At 38.4% G+C, this 20,249-nt stretch overlaps 1 protein-coding gene across 1 annotated transcript in view; it reads left to right on the top strand.

Annotated features, from left to right (window-relative positions):
- Positions 1 to 20,249, top strand: part of slc9a7 (solute carrier family 9 member 7) — a 55,306-nt gene that overhangs the window by 10,213 nt on the left and 24,844 nt on the right. Inside the window, exons 3-12 of the mRNA XM_041791797.1 lie at positions 1,266 to 1,343; positions 5,472 to 5,548; positions 5,662 to 5,774; positions 7,853 to 7,958; positions 8,288 to 8,429; positions 8,530 to 8,635; positions 15,454 to 15,542; positions 16,914 to 17,027; positions 18,561 to 18,672; positions 18,762 to 18,915. Coding sequence (XP_041647731.1) covers positions 1,266 to 1,343; positions 5,472 to 5,548; positions 5,662 to 5,774; positions 7,853 to 7,958; positions 8,288 to 8,429; positions 8,530 to 8,635; positions 15,454 to 15,542; positions 16,914 to 17,027; positions 18,561 to 18,672; positions 18,762 to 18,915 — 1,091 coding nt within the window. The remainder of the gene's footprint in view (positions 1 to 1,265; positions 1,344 to 5,471; positions 5,549 to 5,661; positions 5,775 to 7,852; positions 7,959 to 8,287; positions 8,430 to 8,529; positions 8,636 to 15,453; positions 15,543 to 16,913; positions 17,028 to 18,560; positions 18,673 to 18,761; positions 18,916 to 20,249) is intronic.

Genomic DNA, 20,249 nt, shown 5'->3' with positions numbered 1-20,249 from the left:
GCAAAAATTGTGGAAAAAAATGTGTGTTGTAGGCTGTTAGAAGAGCTGCAGTTATCGCAATACTTGACAGAAAGATTCGAAATTGGGTTTGAATGACAGCTAAGAATGTTCTCTTTAAAATCATGTCAAAAATAATCATATAAAACCATGATGGATTTCCTGCCCATGAGCCTAATCCAGGTTATGCACCAGGGTCATCATCATTTTTTCATTATTATCATTATTTTCAATGTTGTCAACATTTTCTTCATCTTTTACTATCATCATTTTCTCTGTATTCGGCATTTTCTTCATGGTTTTTCATGAGCTGATAACTAGACTAACAATCAGGAAAGTCCGTTTTCAGACCTGGCACAATCGTTTCAGATTGGAGCTTTGAAATATGGTTTAGCCTGATGACAGACAGGGAATCTGGCCAATCTATCTGCTTTGCAAGGTTATTAATACTGACAGGTACATACAGGTTTTGGAGCAACATGCTTCCATCCAGACAACACGTTTATCATGGAAGTCCTCTTTATTTCAGCGAGACAACAGCAAGCCACATTCTAAAGGAGTTACAACAGCCTGGCTTCACAGTAAAAAAGTTGGGGTACTGTGATTGCCTGCTTTTGAAAATGCACAGAGGATTTTGTAGAGCAAAATACAACAATGGAAACCCTGCACTGTTGAGCAGGTTGAGATGTACATCAGGCAACGTATGAATGTCCCAGTTAATGCATTAATTGCAATTAATTAAAGTCAATACTTAGTTAATTAATGTTTTTGATTGCAACTAGCTGCATGCTTTATTGTCTCTTTCTTTCTGTCTTTTTACTATCCATAACAAGTTCCTTTTTTTTAGTCATAAACTTGGATCTAGCCAAAGTTCCTGGTCTCTGTTCAAACAGGAAGTGAAATACCCTTGGTTAAAGACAGTACACAAGTCCAAAATGAAACATAAACTGTTTTAAATGCAAAATATTGGAATTTCAAAAAGGGGGGATTAATTTTGATTAGCCGCAGAAATTCTGGGATTAATCACAATCAGAACTTTTAATTGTTTGACAGCCCTGCGTTCAGTACAGGCTCTTGTCCCAACTTTTTGGAGCAATAAAAAAAACAGGAGGAGATAGGATGAGAAGATTTTCAAACTGCTGATTTCTGTTCATATTCACATTTTACACAGCGTTCCAGCTTATTTGGATTTATATAAAGAATAGGAGCCAGCTTTCAAAAACAGCAGAATCTTCCTTTAATTCTGTATCATTTTCACTCTTTTCCAGGTGACGTTTGATCCTGAAGTCTTCTTCAACATCTTGCTGCCTCCGATTATTTTCCACGCTGGATACAGTCTCAAGAAGGTGAGATGTGATGTGTAAAACTTGTTTCTTAAGCTGCATTTGTCTGATAAAGAGCAACATGAGCTGATTGTGTTGTTTTTGTTCGTTGGGTCAGGTGCCTCTATGTGCTGCCACTTACTGCTGTCTCATTGGATAGATGGTTTTCTAAGAGACCCCCTCATTGGTCGGGCTGAGAGAGCATTTGATAAACATGAGTGGTCCTTCTGAGGGGAAGTCCAGAGCAGATGTCTTTTGTTTCCTCTTTGCCGTTTGTTCTGACAAATTTAAAGAAGGGCTGACGTTGACAGTATGAGCCGTTTCTGCTTTTGAGTAACATGCTGGTTTTATTTGGGGAATTCTTTGGGTGGATTTGGTTTGCGTGATTAATCCATCAAGATTTTTACTGACATGGTGGTACTTTTACAGGCGAGGATTGTAATTTGTAGACCTCGAGCGTAGGTGCTTCAGAGCCTTGAATCAATGGAGAGTAAAATGTGAAACAGCAGCAGACATCTGATCTCTGCTCTTATTATGAGGGCATATTTCATCCTTATCCCATTATCAAGTGATGGATGACATCAAGGAGGCATGAAGGTGTACTGTGCTGCTGTTCAAAGCATCTTTTAATGATCTGACCATGAGTTAAAATGAAGTGGCTGAGGTTTAAATGCGCTTTTAGCCACACAGGGATCTCATTTCAGTGTTTGAAGGTTTGTTTCTCAGTCACTCCACCAATGAATTTTCCCAGCATTTATTCTCTAGACCACCCTCTGAATATTAGTATGACTGATGTGCCTCTGTCTCAGTCTCAGTGTCCCATTCTTGTCTGGTGTAGGATTCTAGCTGCTCAACACTCCTGGGTCTTCTTTGCTGGGATTTTTATTTTATAATGGACCAAGTGTTTTCTATTGGTGGAAGGTCCAGAGTGCAGACAGGCCAGTTTAGCACTTAGACTATTCTACTGTGAAGCCATGCTGTTGTGATGGATGTGGTATGTGGTTTAGCATTGTCTTGCTGAAATAGCCAAGGCCACCCCTGAAGAGATGTGTAGATAGGAGTATATGTGGCTCCAAAAACCTTGCTATTCTTTAGGGCATTGATAGTGCCTTTCCAGATGTGTAAGCCACCCACACCATAGACACCAATGTAACCCCATACCATCAGAGATGCAGGCTTTGGAATAAAAGCTTGATGGTGCCTCTCCTCTTTTGTCCACAGGTCACAGCATCCATAGTTTTCAAAAAGAATTTCAAACTTTGATTCATCTGACCACAGAACAGTTTTCCATTTTGCCTCAGTCCATTTTAAATGAGCTTTGGCCCAGAGAAGATACAGCTTTAGCCTGCATTTGTGGATGGCACAGTGAACTTTGTTTACTGACGGTAATTTCTAGAAGTGTTCCTGAGCCCATGCAGTTATTACATATCCAGAGGTTTCTCCAGATTCTCTGAATCTTGTGATGACATTATGGACTGTGGATGGTGGGATATTAGAAATCCTAGCAATTTTGTGTTGTGAAACATTTATCTAACATTTGTTTCACAATTTTTCAAATGCAGTATTTGCAGATTGGTGAACCTCTGCCCATCTTTACTACTGAGACACTCTGCCTCTCTGAAATGCTTTTATTCCCAGTCATGTTACCGACCTGGTGCCACTTAACCTAATTAGTTGCTCCTCCAGTTGTTTTTCATTAGCACAGCTTACTTTTCTAGCCTTTGTTGCCCCGTCCCTGCTTTTTTGAGATGTGTTGCTGCGAGCAAATTCAAAATGAGCTAACATTTTTCATGAATGGTAAAATGTCTCAGCGTCAACATCTGTTTTGTTGTTTATGTTCTAATGTTATTAAAATGTGGGTTTATGAGATTTGCAAATCACTGCTCTCGTTTTTATTTAAATTTTACAAAGTGCCCCAACTTTTTTGGAATCGGGTTTTTGAATAAAAACTTTGACTGTGGGTAAATGTAATCATGAGTAGAGTTGTTACAATGCCAGAATTTTGAATTTTGATAAGAAACTAGCTAAAATCAAACAGTATTGAGATCTGTTTCGATACCACAGCAAAAAAAAAAAAAAAAAAAAAAAAAAAAAATTCTTGGATATCAAAACTGCTTAAATTAGTTGTTTCTTTAATTTCTAACCTGCACAAAAGAAAGTTTCTCTGAACAGCAAACACACATAGGTGTACCGTTTATGTAAATGGCTAAATTTATCAGATTTTCCTAAACACAATGTATAGGGCAGGGGTGTCCAAACCACGGTCCCAGGGGCCAAATGTTGCCCGCAGTCCACTTTTGATTGGCCTCCAGTAGATTTTGTAAAGTATTGCCCACATTAGAACATGAAACTTTTCCTTGACCCTATTGTACTTCTTGGTTTCAGCACAAGGTGGTGCTATCATGCTAATTATGTAAACAAACATTTTGACAAGAAGTATTTGTTGATGTTTTTTTAATTTGCGACTTAACTATTACAGCACTGTAAATGGTAAACATATTGGCAACCAAGATGTTATCTTGATTTATAATGTCATAATTAATTACCATAGCAAACAGCAGCACCAATAGTGTTCTAGGTGTGCAGCCAGTGTTAGCGGGGCCAACCAGGGCCCCCTGAAATCTGATTTGCCTCCCTAAAATCCTTAAATTGATTGACTATTTGCCTTGTCAACCACTAACTAGCCTTGGGAGCTCACTTCATCCCTCCATTATAACTTTCTTTATGTGGTCCTCAGTTGAAAAAGTTTGGGCACCCCTGTACTGGGCCTTCCTAAATCAAGATATTTCCTCTGACTAATCATTGATAAACTAGAATTTTTTTTTTACATATTTAGGTCATTTAATTGGTATCTGTGTTTTTGTGGGGCTGTGAGGCAGTCATGCCTACAGGTCAGGATGTAAAGTAAAACTTTAGAGGATCAGGAGACATCGCTGTCTCTCTCTGTTTCACTTCCTTATCCTATGTTTATTTGTGAGGTAATTCCTCAGGAAATTACCCAAATTTCTAACTTTAATGTGAAACAGAGTAAACAATGTAAGCTTGTTCTCTCTGGGTTTCTGTAACAATCCGTTTGGTTCTATCTGACGTCAAAACTTCAAATTTTCAGTGAAAAGGGCTTGATACATTTTCAATATGGGTCACAGCATTATTAATAAAGAATTGGTGGATCCAGAGACTTAACCAGATGAGCCCCCCTATGAGCTTCTTTAACAGGTACAGGATAACTGAAGCAGGCTGTTCAAATCTCTCGGACATGTTGAAGCTTCTACTGACGGCTGTTTTGTTTCTCTGGTGAAAGTGTAATTCAAGCTGGAATTTGCTGAGTCAGACATCAGGCCTTAGGAAACAGGAAACATGTTGTCTTAGTTGTTTTAAAGACTTATTTCTACAACCATCTGTTGCCGGGAAACTTTATATCAGATTTAACAGCTTTTGATGACAACAGACTCAGGATGCAGACCGCTTTTTTGTCTCTTGTTCTTGGCGGAGGCTAACGAGTAAATGTTAGTTGGTTGTCTGCTTTAGATCATCTGTATTTTGAAATAAGAGTATGTTTTTGTATCTTCTTTTCTTTGTAAGCCCTTTATGTTAAATTTCACAAAGCTCTTTCCTTAGAGGAAAAGTCTGTTTCCTTTGAAAGTCTGAATCAGCGTTTTGTTCCTCAGACAACTGTAAAGAAGATGAGTGGAAGTGATCCAGAGAGGCTTTTTGAGTTTGCAGCTTTCTTTGTTTTACAACCAGTCAAACGGCTTAATTTATATTTACGTCTCATCCTGTTTGACGAGTTACTCACTGAGCAGCAGCCTCAGCTGACCTCAATCTGTAAGAGTTTATGCCTTTTGTATTAGAGAATAAAATACAATCACATCATTCAGCCATGATCCATGTCCAGGCAGTTTGAAGATATCCAGGGTTCATAGTTCTCTGTTAGGATGAAAAAAAAGAACTTTCAGAAATATCTAATGAACATGCATATAAAATAACAATTCTTTTATAGTAACAGTTTTACTGTTTTCTGTACTGCTCTGGCAACAACATGATGCATTTGTTCATGCCAATAAAGCACATTTTAGATTAATATTAAATAATGTATCATATTTTTTAAATTAATATATTGATTAGTCATTTTATCCTTTATTCTTGTTACAGAGACATTTCTTCAGGAATCTGGGCTCCATCATCACATACGCTTTTCTTGGCACAGCCATCTCTTGTTTTGTCATCGGGTGAGTATTTGATAAAAGAGGATCTTTATTTTGTAATACTGCTCTTCCATGTTGTTTTTTGTGCTGTCTGGTCTGTTCTTTATGCTGTTTCCTCTCCTCGCTGCCATCAACAGGAACCTAATGTACGGTGTGGTCAAACTGATGCAAGCGGTCGGTCAGCTGACGGATAAGTTTTACTACACAGACTGCCTCTTCTTTGGAGCTATAATCTCTGCCACAGACCCGGGTATGATGCTAACACATGCTGACATTTTAACATTTGCTGTAGAACATACTGGACCCCTCAGAGGAAATACGTAACAGAAGCTGATCCCAATCCTTACTGTTCTTTTTGTCAGGCTGACCACACACACACTCACTTAGAAAGTACACCCCTTTGGGTGTTTTACCCTTTTACTGATTTTATGAATCAGTCATGGTCCATATAATTTCATAAAAGATACAAGAAGAACCTGTTTAATGTTAAATTGAAAACAGATTTCTACAAAGTAATGTCACTTAAATTAAAATATGTAATGTAAAATAAGTGACTGCATAAATATTCACCCCTTCAAGTCAGTATTTAGTAGATGCTTCTTTGGCTGCAATCACAGCACTGAGTCTGTGTGGATAGGTTTCAGTCAGGCTTGCACATCTCGACTCTGCAATTTTACTCCATTCTTCTTTGCACAAACTGCTCAAACTCTGTCAGGCTGCATGGGGGTTGGATGTGAACAGCCCTTTTCAAGTCAAGCCACAAATTCTCTATTGAACTGAGGTCTGGGCTTTGACTCGGCCACTCCAGAACATTCACCTTGTTGTCTTTTTTTTTTCTTCTTCTTTTTTTTTTAAGATTTATTTTCATACCTTTATTGGATAGAGGAGAACAGTGTGAGCCGGATAGGGAGAGAGAGGGGGGAGAGACATGCGGTAAAGGGCCACAGGCCAGATTCAAACCCGGGTCGCCCACATACATGGGTAGCACCTTAGACCGCTAGGCCATCTGCGCTCCCACCTTGTTGTCTTTAAAAGATTTCTGTGTAGCTTTGAGGTATGCTTCAGGTCATTGTCTTGCTGGAAAATAAATCTTCTCCTAAGCCGTAGTTCTCTTGCAGACTGAATAAGATTATCTTTCAGGATTTTCCTATATTTTGCCACATTAGTTTTGCCCTCTACCTTTACAAGCCTTCCAGGACCGGCTGCCGAGAAGCACCCCCACAGCATGATCCTGCCACCACTGTGCTTTACAGTGGGGATGGTGTGTTTGTGGTGATGTGTAGTGTTTGGTGTCCACCAGACATAGCATCTTGTATGATGGCTAAAAAAATCACCTTTCTGATCTCATTCAACCATGTGAACTTTCTCAGACTTGACCGTAGAGTCTCCCACATGCCTTTTGGAACACTCTAGTCAAGATTTTTAAGTTGTTGTATACAGAGTCTCTCCCATCTCAGCTGCTGAAGCTTGTAACTCCTTCAGAGTGTTCTTAGGTGTCTTGGTGGCCTCTCTCACAAGTCTCCTTCTTGCACGGTCACTCAGTTTGTGAGGACGGCCCGATCCAGGCAGATTTACACACGTGCCATATTGCTTCAATTTCTTTATGATGGAGTTAACTGAACTCCAGGAGATGTTCAGTGTCTTGGAAATTTGTTTGTGTCCATCCCCTGACTTATACTTTTCAATAACCTCCTCTCAGAGTTGCTTGGAGTGCTCTTTTGTCTTCATGGTATAGTGGTAGCAGGAATGCTTTTTAACCAGTAACTGGACCTTCCAGACAGGTGTCTGAGACACATTCACTATATTCAGGTGATCCCCATTTCCCTAGTTGTGAGACTACTAGCACTAATTGGCTGGGCCTCTGTTGAATTAGGTCAGTCACTTTGAATATTTATGCAGTCGTGTATTTTACCTTACATATTTTCTGTGTAATTAGTATTACTTTGTAGAAGTCTGTTTTCACTTCAACATCAAAGAGGTTTTTTTGTAATTGTTCTTGTCAAAAAGCCAAATTATATTGTCTATGATTGATTTAAAATCAATAATAGGGTAAAACATCCAACAGGATAAATACTTTTTATTGGCACTCTAAAAGCCGTGTGCTTGCTTCCTTATTAAGTGGCTTAGAAAATCTGTTCTTTTTTTTTTTTTTTTTTTTTTTCTACAATTGTAATCAGTCAAATCACATTTTGCATGCTTGGATGGTCTAAAATGCTGCTGCTGTTGTTGTTGCTTTGACCTATTTATATTCCAGAATAGTGAGATGAAGATAAGATCTCTAAATATGGGATTATATGTTAGTTAAAGACTCTTTTTCTGTGTTTACAGTGACTGTTTTGGCTATCTTTAATGAGCTCCATGCAGACGGGGATTTATATGCTCTGCTGTTTGGAGAAAGTGTGATGAACGATGCAGTTGCCATCGTACTCTCTTCGTAAGTCAAACCTCTGTTTTATGAATCTGCAACACTTTACCTCCTACTAAACTGTACAAAAACAAGGTATTTATGTTGGTTTTTGAGCTGATTTTCCCTCCTGGGGCTGAAATTCAACACTGAGGTGTGAGATTGAGCATCACTGCACCTCCTGACAGACAGACGGCTCTCTGCCTCCCTCTAGTGGAGAATCAGAGCACTAATGCAGCTTTGTTATGACAAATGACTTCACATCTCATCTCAGGCAGAAATGTAAAGGAAAACCATGATGAAATGTTATGACATATAAAGAGATTAATCATGACTTTTGCCTTGTGTTCATATTTCAGGTCTATCGTGGCGTATCAGCCCAGTGGAGCTAACACGCACATGTTTGATGCCTCAGCCTTTTTTAAGTCAGTGGGGGTGTTTCTGGGTATTTTCAGTGGCTCCTTTGTGATGGGAGCAGCCACAGGAGTCGTCACCGCTCTCATATCCTTTCACTGTTACCTGCTTTGAAATGAAAGTACAGCCATAAAGGCTTTTATTTTTATATTTGATTTGACTTTCTAGTCCTTAACCCGAGTTTCACGTCACCAAGTTCACCAAGCTGCACTGCTTCCCGCTGCTGGAGACGGCACTCTTCTTCCTCATGTCTTGGAGCACCTTCCTGCTGGCAGAGGCGTGTGGGTTCACAGGTGAGAAGAATCAGGAGGAAGGATGTGGTTTCATTTGGGAAGTAGACACAGACAGCTGTGATCATGACATTTAAGGAAGTCACTAGTATCTGGGAGACATCTCCTTGACTTCTTAAATAAGATTTTTATCACTTAGATTAAGGAAAAATAGTGTTTGACTTAAATGTATTACTTCTTATCACTTGTTATCACCTCCATTTTTATTAATTAATTCAATATTATTTCATCATGAATTGTTTTCTCTTTTTGACCAAACATTTGACAGCCAACATTAGGCTACTTTTGAATGAAGTTGTAACAGACTGAATGGGACAAATCAACAAATCTTACTGGTTTTATTAATTCATGCTTATTGAGGTCTAAATTTATAGAAAGACTTAGAGCTATTACCATGCTTATTTATCCACATACTCCCTTTCAAATAATTTAAATTTTTGCACTCCTAAAGACAAGATATTGTAGTTCCAGTATTTATATGGCATTTTGGAATAATTTGGGTAAACTCCTGCTGTGAACTTACTATGAACAAATGGTGATATGTGTCCATTATGTCAGACATTGTGTTGTATCTCCTTATATCTAAAAAAAAATAAAAATAAAAAAAAAATAGACAGGATTTGGGGAATTAGAAGCCACAAACTTAAGCGTTAGTAGGGCTGAAAAAGGCAAAGTTGCAAATCAAGACACCCAGATCAATGAAAGATAAAATAATTGTGAACTGAGGAAACCTTGATTAAATCTGTCAGAGTTTCTAATATAACAGTGCAGTAAAAAAATGCACTTGAAAAATATAAATATTTCTATAGATAGTCTTTCATTTATATTTTATTCTTTAAAAAAATAAGTAGAATGAGTGTGAAACATTTTAAATGCATAATTATTTTTTAATAGCAATGTAGGATAATATCCTTAAATAGCTGGTACATAATATATTCCTCACATTGAAAACCTAGCTTTAATTAGCTTTGATTCTCTGTTAAAGTAATTCATTTAAGCATATTTTGTGGTATAAAGTCTTATTGCCCCTTTTGTTAGATTACAATTTTAAAATTATCCAGTCAAAAGGGTCCTCCTTTGTGACAATTTGGCCTTTATGTGGTTTAAGTGGCCAGTAGTGGCCCTCTTGGCCAAAAAGTTGCCTACCATTGATTTATGTAGATGTAAATTTTCAACTCAGCTTGCCTCAGATTCCTAAATTTTTTTTTAAATACTGTTAAGTAATTTTTACAAAAATATTGCAACAAATGAGTAAACAGAACACAAAAACAACACATAACATTAAACCAATGCCATGACAAGAGATTCTGGATCTTTTACAATGTAAAATTTTAATCACTTAAACATGCACACACATCTTTGCTCCTCCCCCATGATGGCCATCCCCACACTCCCATTCCAATGATAAAAGGTTAACAACTACACAGTTTACTGGCTCAGTTTCATGAAGGCCATCTAAGGGTCCCTGTTCCTATGAAGAGTCCTGGACTACCCCTGATGGTGAGGTTATTTTCTCTGAGGGAGCACATGAATGAACCTCAGTGATCATTCGGTTAACACTGGAGGAAATATTCATGATTCCATCTGGATGTGATGCACTTTTTGGCAGCTGTTATAGCTAAACTCATAAAATTCCTTTTACCCTTTGAGAGGGGAGGTTTGAGTCACCTAACATTACAATCACAGCTGACAGGGAGAAGTTGCATTAATACTTTCTGAAGAACGCTTTCAATCTCTTGCCACCACCGTCTAAGCTTTGAACAGGACCATTCAAGTGTGTCAGTCTCTGTTTTACATTGAGGGCAGAGAGGAGATGAGTCAGTTTTCATACAGCTCAGCCTTTCAGGTGTGAAGTATATTATACATGTAATTTTATTGTTAGACAATCTACCATTATACCTGGTATTTATATAAATCCTCTGTGATTGTTTGTTAATCTCATACATGTGTTTGTCTCCAATCTGCATCCCAGATCTTTTCCCATTTTTCTTTTAGTCCTGTTGTATTGGTCTTTGAATATTTTAATCAGGGTTTGATTAGAGAGCCTCCCTGTTTGGACTGTATGCAGTGCCGCAACTGTAGAAAGCGATAAAAGCATGAGGATGAATCTGCTAGTTGCATTTTATATCCTCAAATGACCTTAAAGTATGTCTTTGATATAAGTCTTCTATCCTTCCAATAACATTTTAAACTTGTATCTTACAAGCCTGATCTCTCAGACCTAGTGGTAAAGTGGTGATAGGTGTGCTTGGGGAGAGAGAGATCGATAGTCTCATATATTTATGTACACCATATGTTCAGTGAGTGGCTAAGTACCGGGTTTTTGTAATTCAAAAACATATGTATTTTTTAGTTGAAGAAATGTAGGATAGGTCTTGTATCTTAAGCACATGTTCTTCCATTTGGTCCACTTGGGGCTCTGTTCCTTGTCCTTGTCAAACCAGTAGCATAAAGGTCAGATCTGGGCTGCCCAGTCATAGATTCCTAAAATCTTAAATCTAAACAAGTCTGGTTGATTTTTTTCTCACTTGTCTCTTCTAAATATGAAATCCTGCTGCTTACAAGAGCTATGAAAATGCAGAAAATGTTAAAATGATCTCATATTGAAAAGATAACGCAAATAAAAGTAGAAAAAAAAACAACAGTTGGTGCACAACTCTTAATAACGTGGTCAGTTTTATTCTTATTTTCATTTTTGTTATTTATTATGAGTTGAATTGATTTGAACTGATTGCTATAAATTAATCATTTGCTAAAAATGTTAATCAATCAGCAAACCAATTGATCAGCCTTTATTAATACTGCAAAGTTTGTGGAGAGAGCCAATCCTCATTTACAATGATATCTGGTCAGATGACAGGAGTATTTAAAAGACAGACAGCATAGTAAATAAGTAATAATAAAAAGAAGACTAATTAAAGGCCTTTAAAGTCAACAAAAAACTTTATCCTAGATAGAGTCATGCACAGGATGAAGTTGAAAATGCATCAGAATAGTAAAAGAAAACCCAAAGTTAAAATGTCAAATTAAAAGAATATAAGTATACAAGATATATAACATGGGCAAAAAAACAAGAGTTGGGAGGTTTTTACAGTTATTTTGTGAAAACATTCAAAACATAGAAAGTGAATTTATATTGTCCAGGTTCTTTAACTTGTTCCCTGAGTCTGGTGCAGAGTAACAAAAGCAGAGGGTGCTATAGAGCTGATTCACATTTGTAGGACTCATAATAACAACTTATCATCCCATTTACATTTGGATTTTTACCATTTTAAGACAAAAAAAAAAAACAGGTTCAACCAAAATATCTTTCTCTTTTTTCTTTCTAGGATCTATAACACACTCTAACATAACCACAAATGTAATGCAGGTCTGCAGCTTGTATTATAATAACATTATTTAATATAATAATCCTGCACATGTAATAAATCCCCCACAGAAGTATTGGCAGTTGCCACCTACAAGTGTGAGCTGTGATTTAAAGTAATGGCTGTTACATCTGCAGGGTTTTGTGACGTTTCCTTTCACCTAACTGAAAAACTTTCCAGACAAAATAGATGCAAATGGAGTGTGCTTTTTTTACTCAAGTATTTAAATGCAATCAAATCTCTCATATATAGAGTCCTGCAGGTTGCATCACAATGGCCTTGTTCTTTTTACTGGTTTTAAAATCACAACTTCAGGGGAGATCCGCTTCTAAAATCCCTGTTCAGTACTCCAGCCAAAACATGAACTATTCACCTAAGTGTGTCATTTATTAGAGTACCAACAATTAAACTAAGTGACGTGTGGTCTCTGTGTCTGTTTACCTGTTGGTCCCAGTGCGGCTTTTGGATTAAACCATTTGTAGGGAGGAGGGGGGTTACTGTTTCAGGCTTGTTATATAGCACACAAGTTTGACATGGTAAAGAAAGGATTATTTTATTTATTGAACAGGTCAGTATTTTGTATTTTATGTGTGACTTTATAAAAAAATGCTTGCATATTATAATTTTGTGCACAAGTTACTTAATGTATAAGCACGTTAACAAACAATGAGCATAAAGATCATTTTTCATTTCCATGAAACATCTGTGGTAAGTTTTTACAGCTTTAGAAGCTGAAGATTTTGATCTTCCCTCAAAACAAAATAATTCCTGAAAATGTATAAGCTGATAAACCTGTAAAAAATGTTGCCATATTTCAAGCAGACAACTCCTAATCCATTTGTGGGAATATTGAATGTAAAGCTGCAGATCTGTGTTACACTTGTGGTTGATCATGTTTGTGGCTTATTATTATGGTTTTATGTTGATGTGTGTTACAGATTCATCCCAACTGATCATGTTTACAGTGGTTACTTAACACCATAACCCTAAATTTAAGTATTATGCATCCCAATTTTAACTCTAAAGTTCTCATAAAACCTATCAAAACTCTTATGCAACCATGACATAATACTCCAAGTATTTACCTCCATATTTTCATTTAGTAAACAGATAATTTTACTGTCAAAACTTTGTTTTACCTATAAAAATTACTTCTAACATCCACTTTGTTGCTTGCTTCCCAACTACAATGATTTATCTGTGCCTTAAGACATTATAACATTGACAGGGAGGATCTGCAAAGTCACAAAGATTAATTAGTAAGCACCATTTTTTTATATTTTCGTCCAGGTATCTTCAAAGTCACTTGTTGTGACTCAGCAAATTTTTTCCAAGTAGCGTTAATGTCTCCAAGAGCTCTGATGTTCTTATGTGAAAGTGAGCGTTTAACAAAGTCAGTAATTAATCCAACACCAGTTAAACCATGACACCTATTTTGTGGCAAAAGAGTGACATGAAAGTTAAATCTTCTGGCTGAGTTTTCTGATGTTCTTATGTGAAAGTGAGCGTTTAACAAAGTCAATAATTAATCCAACACCAGTTAAACCATGACACCTATTTTGTGGCAGAAGAGTTTTCATATTATGCTTATGAATTTTATTTAAATTGAATGACCGCTCCTGGCCCACCTGAAGTAACTCCAGTCCCTACCAGGGGCCGCGCCCTGCAGTTTGGAAAGCACTGCCGTATACACTTGGTTACCAACTTGGGGTCCGGGAGCTACCAAAATTCTTGGAGGCAGAATTTTTTTCTGGATATTGTAAAATTATATTCAGAAAGACTGACTAGAATCATGATAAAGTGCTTAATGAATAGTTCATACAAAGGTCTTTGAGGTCTATGATTTCTTCATGTTTTATCCACAAAATATTTAAAATTAGTGTTGATTTTTGACAGCAGTGTGGCACTTTTTTGTGTGCGGGTCTTTGTGGGGCTCAGCTTTTCTTAAAGGCAGGACGGAGACTCAGAGGTATACCATGATACTGATAAAAGCATGCTATTGTTACAGTTGTGGGTCCTTTAATATCTCACGCAGTTGCAGTATACAATAGGCTGAGAAATTAGGACCAGTTTTCTGGGTGTTTTTACTGATTTTATGATCAGGACTGAGCAGACCTGATCACTAATTGACCAAAGAACCCCTCCTCCTCCTCCCTGTGAAAGAGCTGCTATTATGTTTACAGTCAGCTGTGTGCTGGGATGATTTGACTCATGATCATATGAGTAATACAAGCTTTTTAAAACGATGTAACAAGGCTTGAATAACAGCATGAAATTGCAGAAATTTTGCACTAAATATATTTAAAAATTGCAAGTCTGACACTCATAATGCAGGTAATTGATGCAAGAATTTCCACTGCCCCCGTATGACACGCAGCAAACATTTGCACAGTCGAGTACAGGGCAAACTGGTCGAAATCGTGGTTAAGAATGAGCAACACTCAACACAGCATACCCTTAATGATTGTGGTAACTCTCCTAGTATGAGCTCATTATAATAAACTGATTATTTGCCTCTCAGTCGAGGCTTAATTGCAGTTAAATCTGAGTTTATATGACCTGGCTCCAGTGGTGACTCATTCTCAAAATATTATGAACAGGACAGAGCACATGCAAATATTTCCCTTTATCAAATAGCCTATAACTTGAATGCTACGCTTCATGATTTTTATACTATACTTCATTACCTTATGCTGCTTGTTAAAGGAGAGTGGCTCGTACAAATGTGAGTGGCTGTTAGATTTTTGAATCCACAAGCCAAAGTGGCAGGTAAGTGAGAAAATGAGTTTCAAACCCTGGTATGCAAGTTTAAAACAGAGTGACCTAATTAGAGCAGCAGAGGGCGTCCTTGGTCTGGGTCATGCTCTAGTAACACCGTATCCTACATTTCCCATCATGCAACTTAACTGTGTCTTTAATTAGATGCTCAGGGACTTTGAAACACCCTTTTCTATTAAAGTCCATGCTCGAGATCTTTAAATAGGTGTTTAGATATCCTGATTTCTGATTGATTCGGTGTCAACTTAAATAGAAAACACAAAGAAAATAGAATTGGAATAATTATTTCACACTTTTTGCTGGTAACTATAAACTGAGATTGATCCAAATGGAGTCTTTAAATTCCTATCTCCCTCACAGTGTTGATTATGTTGACTAACATATTAATGAGCCATTAAAACTAAGTGCTGCTAAACCCACCTCGGAGAGCCCCACCCGTCTGTTGTGCAAATGAAATGTGACAGGGATTAAGATGCAGATTATGCAGCAGATGTGCAGCAGATGAAATGAACTGATAATTCCATGCACGCTTGCATCAAAGGCAATCAGTGTTAAAAGCTAATCTTGATGCTGTAATAATAGCATTGCCAAATGATGCATCCCACTCTGTTTATTTGTTTCAGTTGTTTTAGAGATTTAATATGAGTGCATATTTGTCTGTGTTTTTTTCTGCAGGTGTTGTCGCTGTGCTGTTCTGTGGCATCACTCAGGCTCACTACACGTACAACAACCTCTCGGAAGAGTCCACCAAACGCACCAAACAGGTAGCACTCTTTGCACTTGTAGTTTTGGACGAATTGGACCCCCATGGAAGTAAAAACAGGGTGCCAGATGGATCAGTGGTAGCCTGCTGTGACCTTAATCGGGGGTGTTTTGAGGACATCCATCCTGACGAGGCTGTTCAGTGTCTCAGAGGGGGTTCAGTCTTAAGGGGAGGGTACAGATTAATGCCTCAGCAACACGTAGCGTGACACCTTCTGGATCAGGGCTCTAAGACTCTTGGCACGCTCCGGTTACAAAGAAAGCTGCACACGGAAAATACAACCGCAAGGTTAAAGTCCTGGGCTCAGATCTGTCACGCTTAAACTTTTCTGTCCAATAGTTAACCTCCTGTAGAAGATTATTTCATCTAAATGCTTTCTGAGCAGTGACAAAGAAATGGAAAAAGCTGCAACACAGTGCTGCAACATTAGTGTCTGATTTACTAAACAACCTTTATGCAAGGCTCATTATTCATGGAGCAGTATTCAGACAGAGCAACACAAGGAGTTTTGCACAGTAAGATAATAAAAAGCAGGAAAAATGCGCATTAGAAATACTGTCAAGCAAAATAAGACATCAAAATATGAAATATATTAAATTATTTAAGAAATGCTTTAAAAATACACAAATTAAACTGCTGCATGTGAATGAAAGCGGGTTATTGAGGTCCAACAGTTGCATATATGCAACTATTGACCAATTTCTTCCAGCAGTAAGAGCCAAAAAAACCCCACAAGTTTTGATATTAAGTTTGTCACTGATTTATCTGTACTCTCTGCTGTATAGCCGCCAAATTCCAATTTCAAATTTGCTTTATATTCTTTTCAAACAACTTGAAAAATGTGCATAAAAACTAACATGGTTGCATGCATTAAGAACTAGGTTAAAACTTACTTTAGCTGCCATTAATACCTGATTTATGTCTTAAGATAAAATAAACTAACAGAATGAAATTTCTGTAGTGCAGTGATAACTAGGGGCTGTGAATAGTTATAATTATTTTGGTTTGACATCAAATTTTTATCAAAACTAGGCAAAAAAAGGGAAAACCCTTTGATTAGTGTTTCTTGGATTCTTAGACTACCTTGGATTAAACATGCATCATCATCGGTGTACGTTTCAGTGCTTGGCCTTGTTAAAAACCCCTGTTTAATGCAGAAACAGAAGCAGCCAGCTCTGTAATCATCACTGCAGCCCAGGAGAAAAGAAGCAACGACCTTTTTTGATTGAAAGCGAACAGATGAGGTGCCAAGCTCAGACAGGGCAAACCTTGTGTGAAATCCCCTCTCTGAACCTGAACATTTTAAAGCTCTGACTTTGTATTCATGCATCTCTAAACTGAATTCCTCATGAATATTATATTTTCCATGCAGCTCTTTGAGGTCCTTCACTTCCTGGCAGAGAATTTCATCTTCTCCTACATGGGTCTGGCTCTGTTCACCTTCCAGAATCACATTTTCAGCCCTATTTTCATCATAGGGGCTTTTGTATCCTTTTGAAGCTCTGCAGGCATGCATTTTTATGTTTGTATGTTTTTTTTCATAACATTATGATATTTCTGCTGTGGTAGAACTAGGTCAGATGATGTTTTGGAGTGAGCTATGTTGTTTAAAGGCTGTAGTTTTAGCTAAAGTTGCAACATTTTTTATATAAAATGCTCCGAGCTCTTGAACCTGAAGTAATGGTCTTCTGTGAAGAACTTTTGAGCAAGAAAAATCAGCTGGAGAACTGGAAAATATCCAGTGAGCATGATCAGGTTTGTCTTGATCATGAGAAGCGTGCACATAATATGATGAGCTTGATTGTTTTTTTGATTCAGACTTGTTTTATGTAACATGCACTATATGGATAAAAAGTATTTGGCCGCCTGGCAATGACACCAACAGAGACTGTGAAGAAATTGTATTCAAATCATGTACTTTAACATAAGCCCCCCCTCTTGTAGCAATAGCATCCTCCACTCTTCTTTGAAGGCTTTCCACAAGATTTTGGAGTGTTTCTGCAGGAATTTGTGCCCATTTCTTCTATTGAGCATGTGTGAGGTGAGGCACTGATGCAGGATGAGAAGCCCTGGCTCTCAATCTTCATTCCAGTTCATCCCAAAAGTGCTTGATTGGGTTGAAGTCAGGGCTCTGTGCGGGCCTCTCAAGTTCTTCCACACTGAACTAATCAAATCATGTCTTTATAGCCCTTGCTTTGTGCACTAGGTCACAGTTATGTTGGAATAGAAAAGGGCTTTCCCCAAACTGTTTCCACAAAGTTGGAAGCATAGTATTGTCTAGAATGTCTTGGTCTGCTGAAGCATTAAGATTGGCCTTCATTGGAGATAAGGGGCCTAGCCCAAACCCTGAAATAACAGCCCCATGCTATTATCCCACCTCCATCAAACTTCACAGTTGGCACAATGCAGACAGGTAGGTAACATTCTCCCGGCATCTGCCAAACCCTGACTGCCAAACAGGGATGCATGATTCGTCACTCCACAGAACACGTTTCTACTAATCCACATTCCAGTGCCTGCATACTTTACCCCACTCATCTGATGCTCGGCGTCGCACATGGTGATGTGAGGCTTGAATGCAGCTGCTTGGCCATGGAAACCCATTCTATAAAGCTCCTGCTGCACAGCTTTTGTGTTTACATTAATGCCAGTGGAAGATTTGAACTATGGAATCAGCAGAGTGTAGGTGTAGTAGTTGCTGATGCCTCTGTGATTTAACATGGTCTTCCACTTCGTTGCTGTTGTTCCCAAACGCTTCCACTTTTTAATTATATCACTGACAGGTGCCTGTGGAATAGCCAGCAGAGATGAAATCTCTCAAACCGTATTTTTGCAAAGGTGCCATCCATCCATCCATTGCAGACTCAGACTGCATGGTTAGGTGCTTGGTTTGATAAATATAGTGTACTTTAGAGCAGAGGTCGCAACCCTGCGATCTGTGATTTACCAGTGGATCTTCACTACATCGTAGTTTCCAGTCTGTAATTGTTTATTGAAAGCCCCTTAACCTGCCTGTCAGATTGCAATATTCATCGGAAGAGCTTTTCATATCTACCCACTGTCCTTCCTCCTCAATCTCGGCCGACGGCACAAGATCAAGGGAAACTTCCAGCACATGATGATGTTTGCAGGTATGAAAATGTGATTTATGGCTGTAAATGTTGTACCTGTAAGTTCCAGTCTTACTGGAGAATTTTTTTAATGGTCCTCCTCTTTGTAGGTCTGCGTGGAGCGATGGCGTTTGCCTTAGCTATCCGGGACACAGCCACCTATGCACGCCAGATGATGTTCACCACCACGCTGCTCATCGTCTTCTTCACTGTCTGGGTGTTTGGCGGGGGGACGACACCCATGCTCTCCTGGCTGCACATCAGGTGACAATTACATTATGTTTCTAAGACAAATGGATGTTAGGATCAACAGGTTGCACTGTTTAAGTAAGCAGGGATTCCAGAAGAGGGAGCTCATGCAACACAAAGCACCAGTCCCAGTGGAAACTAATAAGAATGAAGTTTAAAACAATATTCCCTCAAACAAAAAAAGCAAATAGGTGTGAATAATGGCAGGTGAAGGCAAGTAAAATCATCCTTTTATTCCCGTTCTTCACTTATAATCAACATTGTACATTTCAAGAGTTATTGAGTGAAAAGCTCTTGGTATAACAAGCTCTCACATCCTCAGATGTTAGTTTTAGGACTGGAGTTTAAATGCTTTACATGTGTGCTTTTCTGTGTATTTTGATGCTCATCCTCGTTTATTTTTGTGACGTGTTGTTGCACAAGCAGCTTATTTGCCATGACAAAGCGGATTACGGGCTGATGATTTGTGTGACAACAGCAGAAGCGGTCTGAGTGAATGGGCTCTGTTTAATATGAGTAATGCCTCCTCAGACTGAGGAGCAACTATTGTTTGGTAGAGGTTTAGAGCACTGCCAAAATTTCCCCAATGAAGCAGTCGCCATGGTGGATATTAGGCGTGTTTCTTGTGTCATCCTCTGCAGAAATTTGGACATTTTTGCACACTATTTGGGGGGGGGTTGCCTTTTTGTTTCACAGATTCAGAATGAGCCTGTTACATGTATTTCCCCAGTATCTATCCATGGGTTAGACATTTGCGAGGTGTCATTTACTTGACAGATAGTGACAAAGAAGCAGGCAGATGGGCAGAAAGTGATGCAGGACTGTTGCTGGGATAGAAACCGTCTGGTGTGAGAGAAGATGCTGCTGGTTTCTGTTATTAGGTTTTTGATGGATGGTTTGGGAGCAGGCAGGCGTGCAGATTATCACCCAGCCCCGGCACAGAGAGAAAGAGATCCCGATGTGCTCCAGCTGGGTCAGAGAAGAGGCGCTAATCCGTCAACTCCAATGGAAAATTTTGGGTGCACTTGTTGTCTCTATGGCAACGTTGGCTCCGATTATTTTAAGGTTTTTCATTTTTTGCAGCCCACTGGATTCCGAGGAAAAATAGCCGGTAGAAAATTCAGGATTTTGTATATCCGGTCATATAAAATCAATGAACAGACCATAAACTCTGAAGAAAATTAAGTTTGGCTTGCAGCTTGAAACTGTGGACAGATTTGAAACAGCTGAGATAAAGCGTCTGCTTGTATGGAGGGTAAATGACAGCACTAAGAGGAAAGGAGATGGGGAAATAAGAACTGATTACAGAATGGAAAGGGAATTTAACACTCAAACTATCAGCACGCTGT

Source organism: Cheilinus undulatus, linkage group 7 (genome assembly GCF_018320785.1).
Source record: "Cheilinus undulatus linkage group 7, ASM1832078v1, whole genome shotgun sequence".
Lineage (NCBI taxonomy): Eukaryota > Metazoa > Chordata > Actinopteri > Labriformes > Labridae > Cheilinus > Cheilinus undulatus.
The sequence above is the reverse complement of the archived record's forward strand: the minus strand, read 5'-3'. Positions and strand labels throughout refer to the sequence as shown.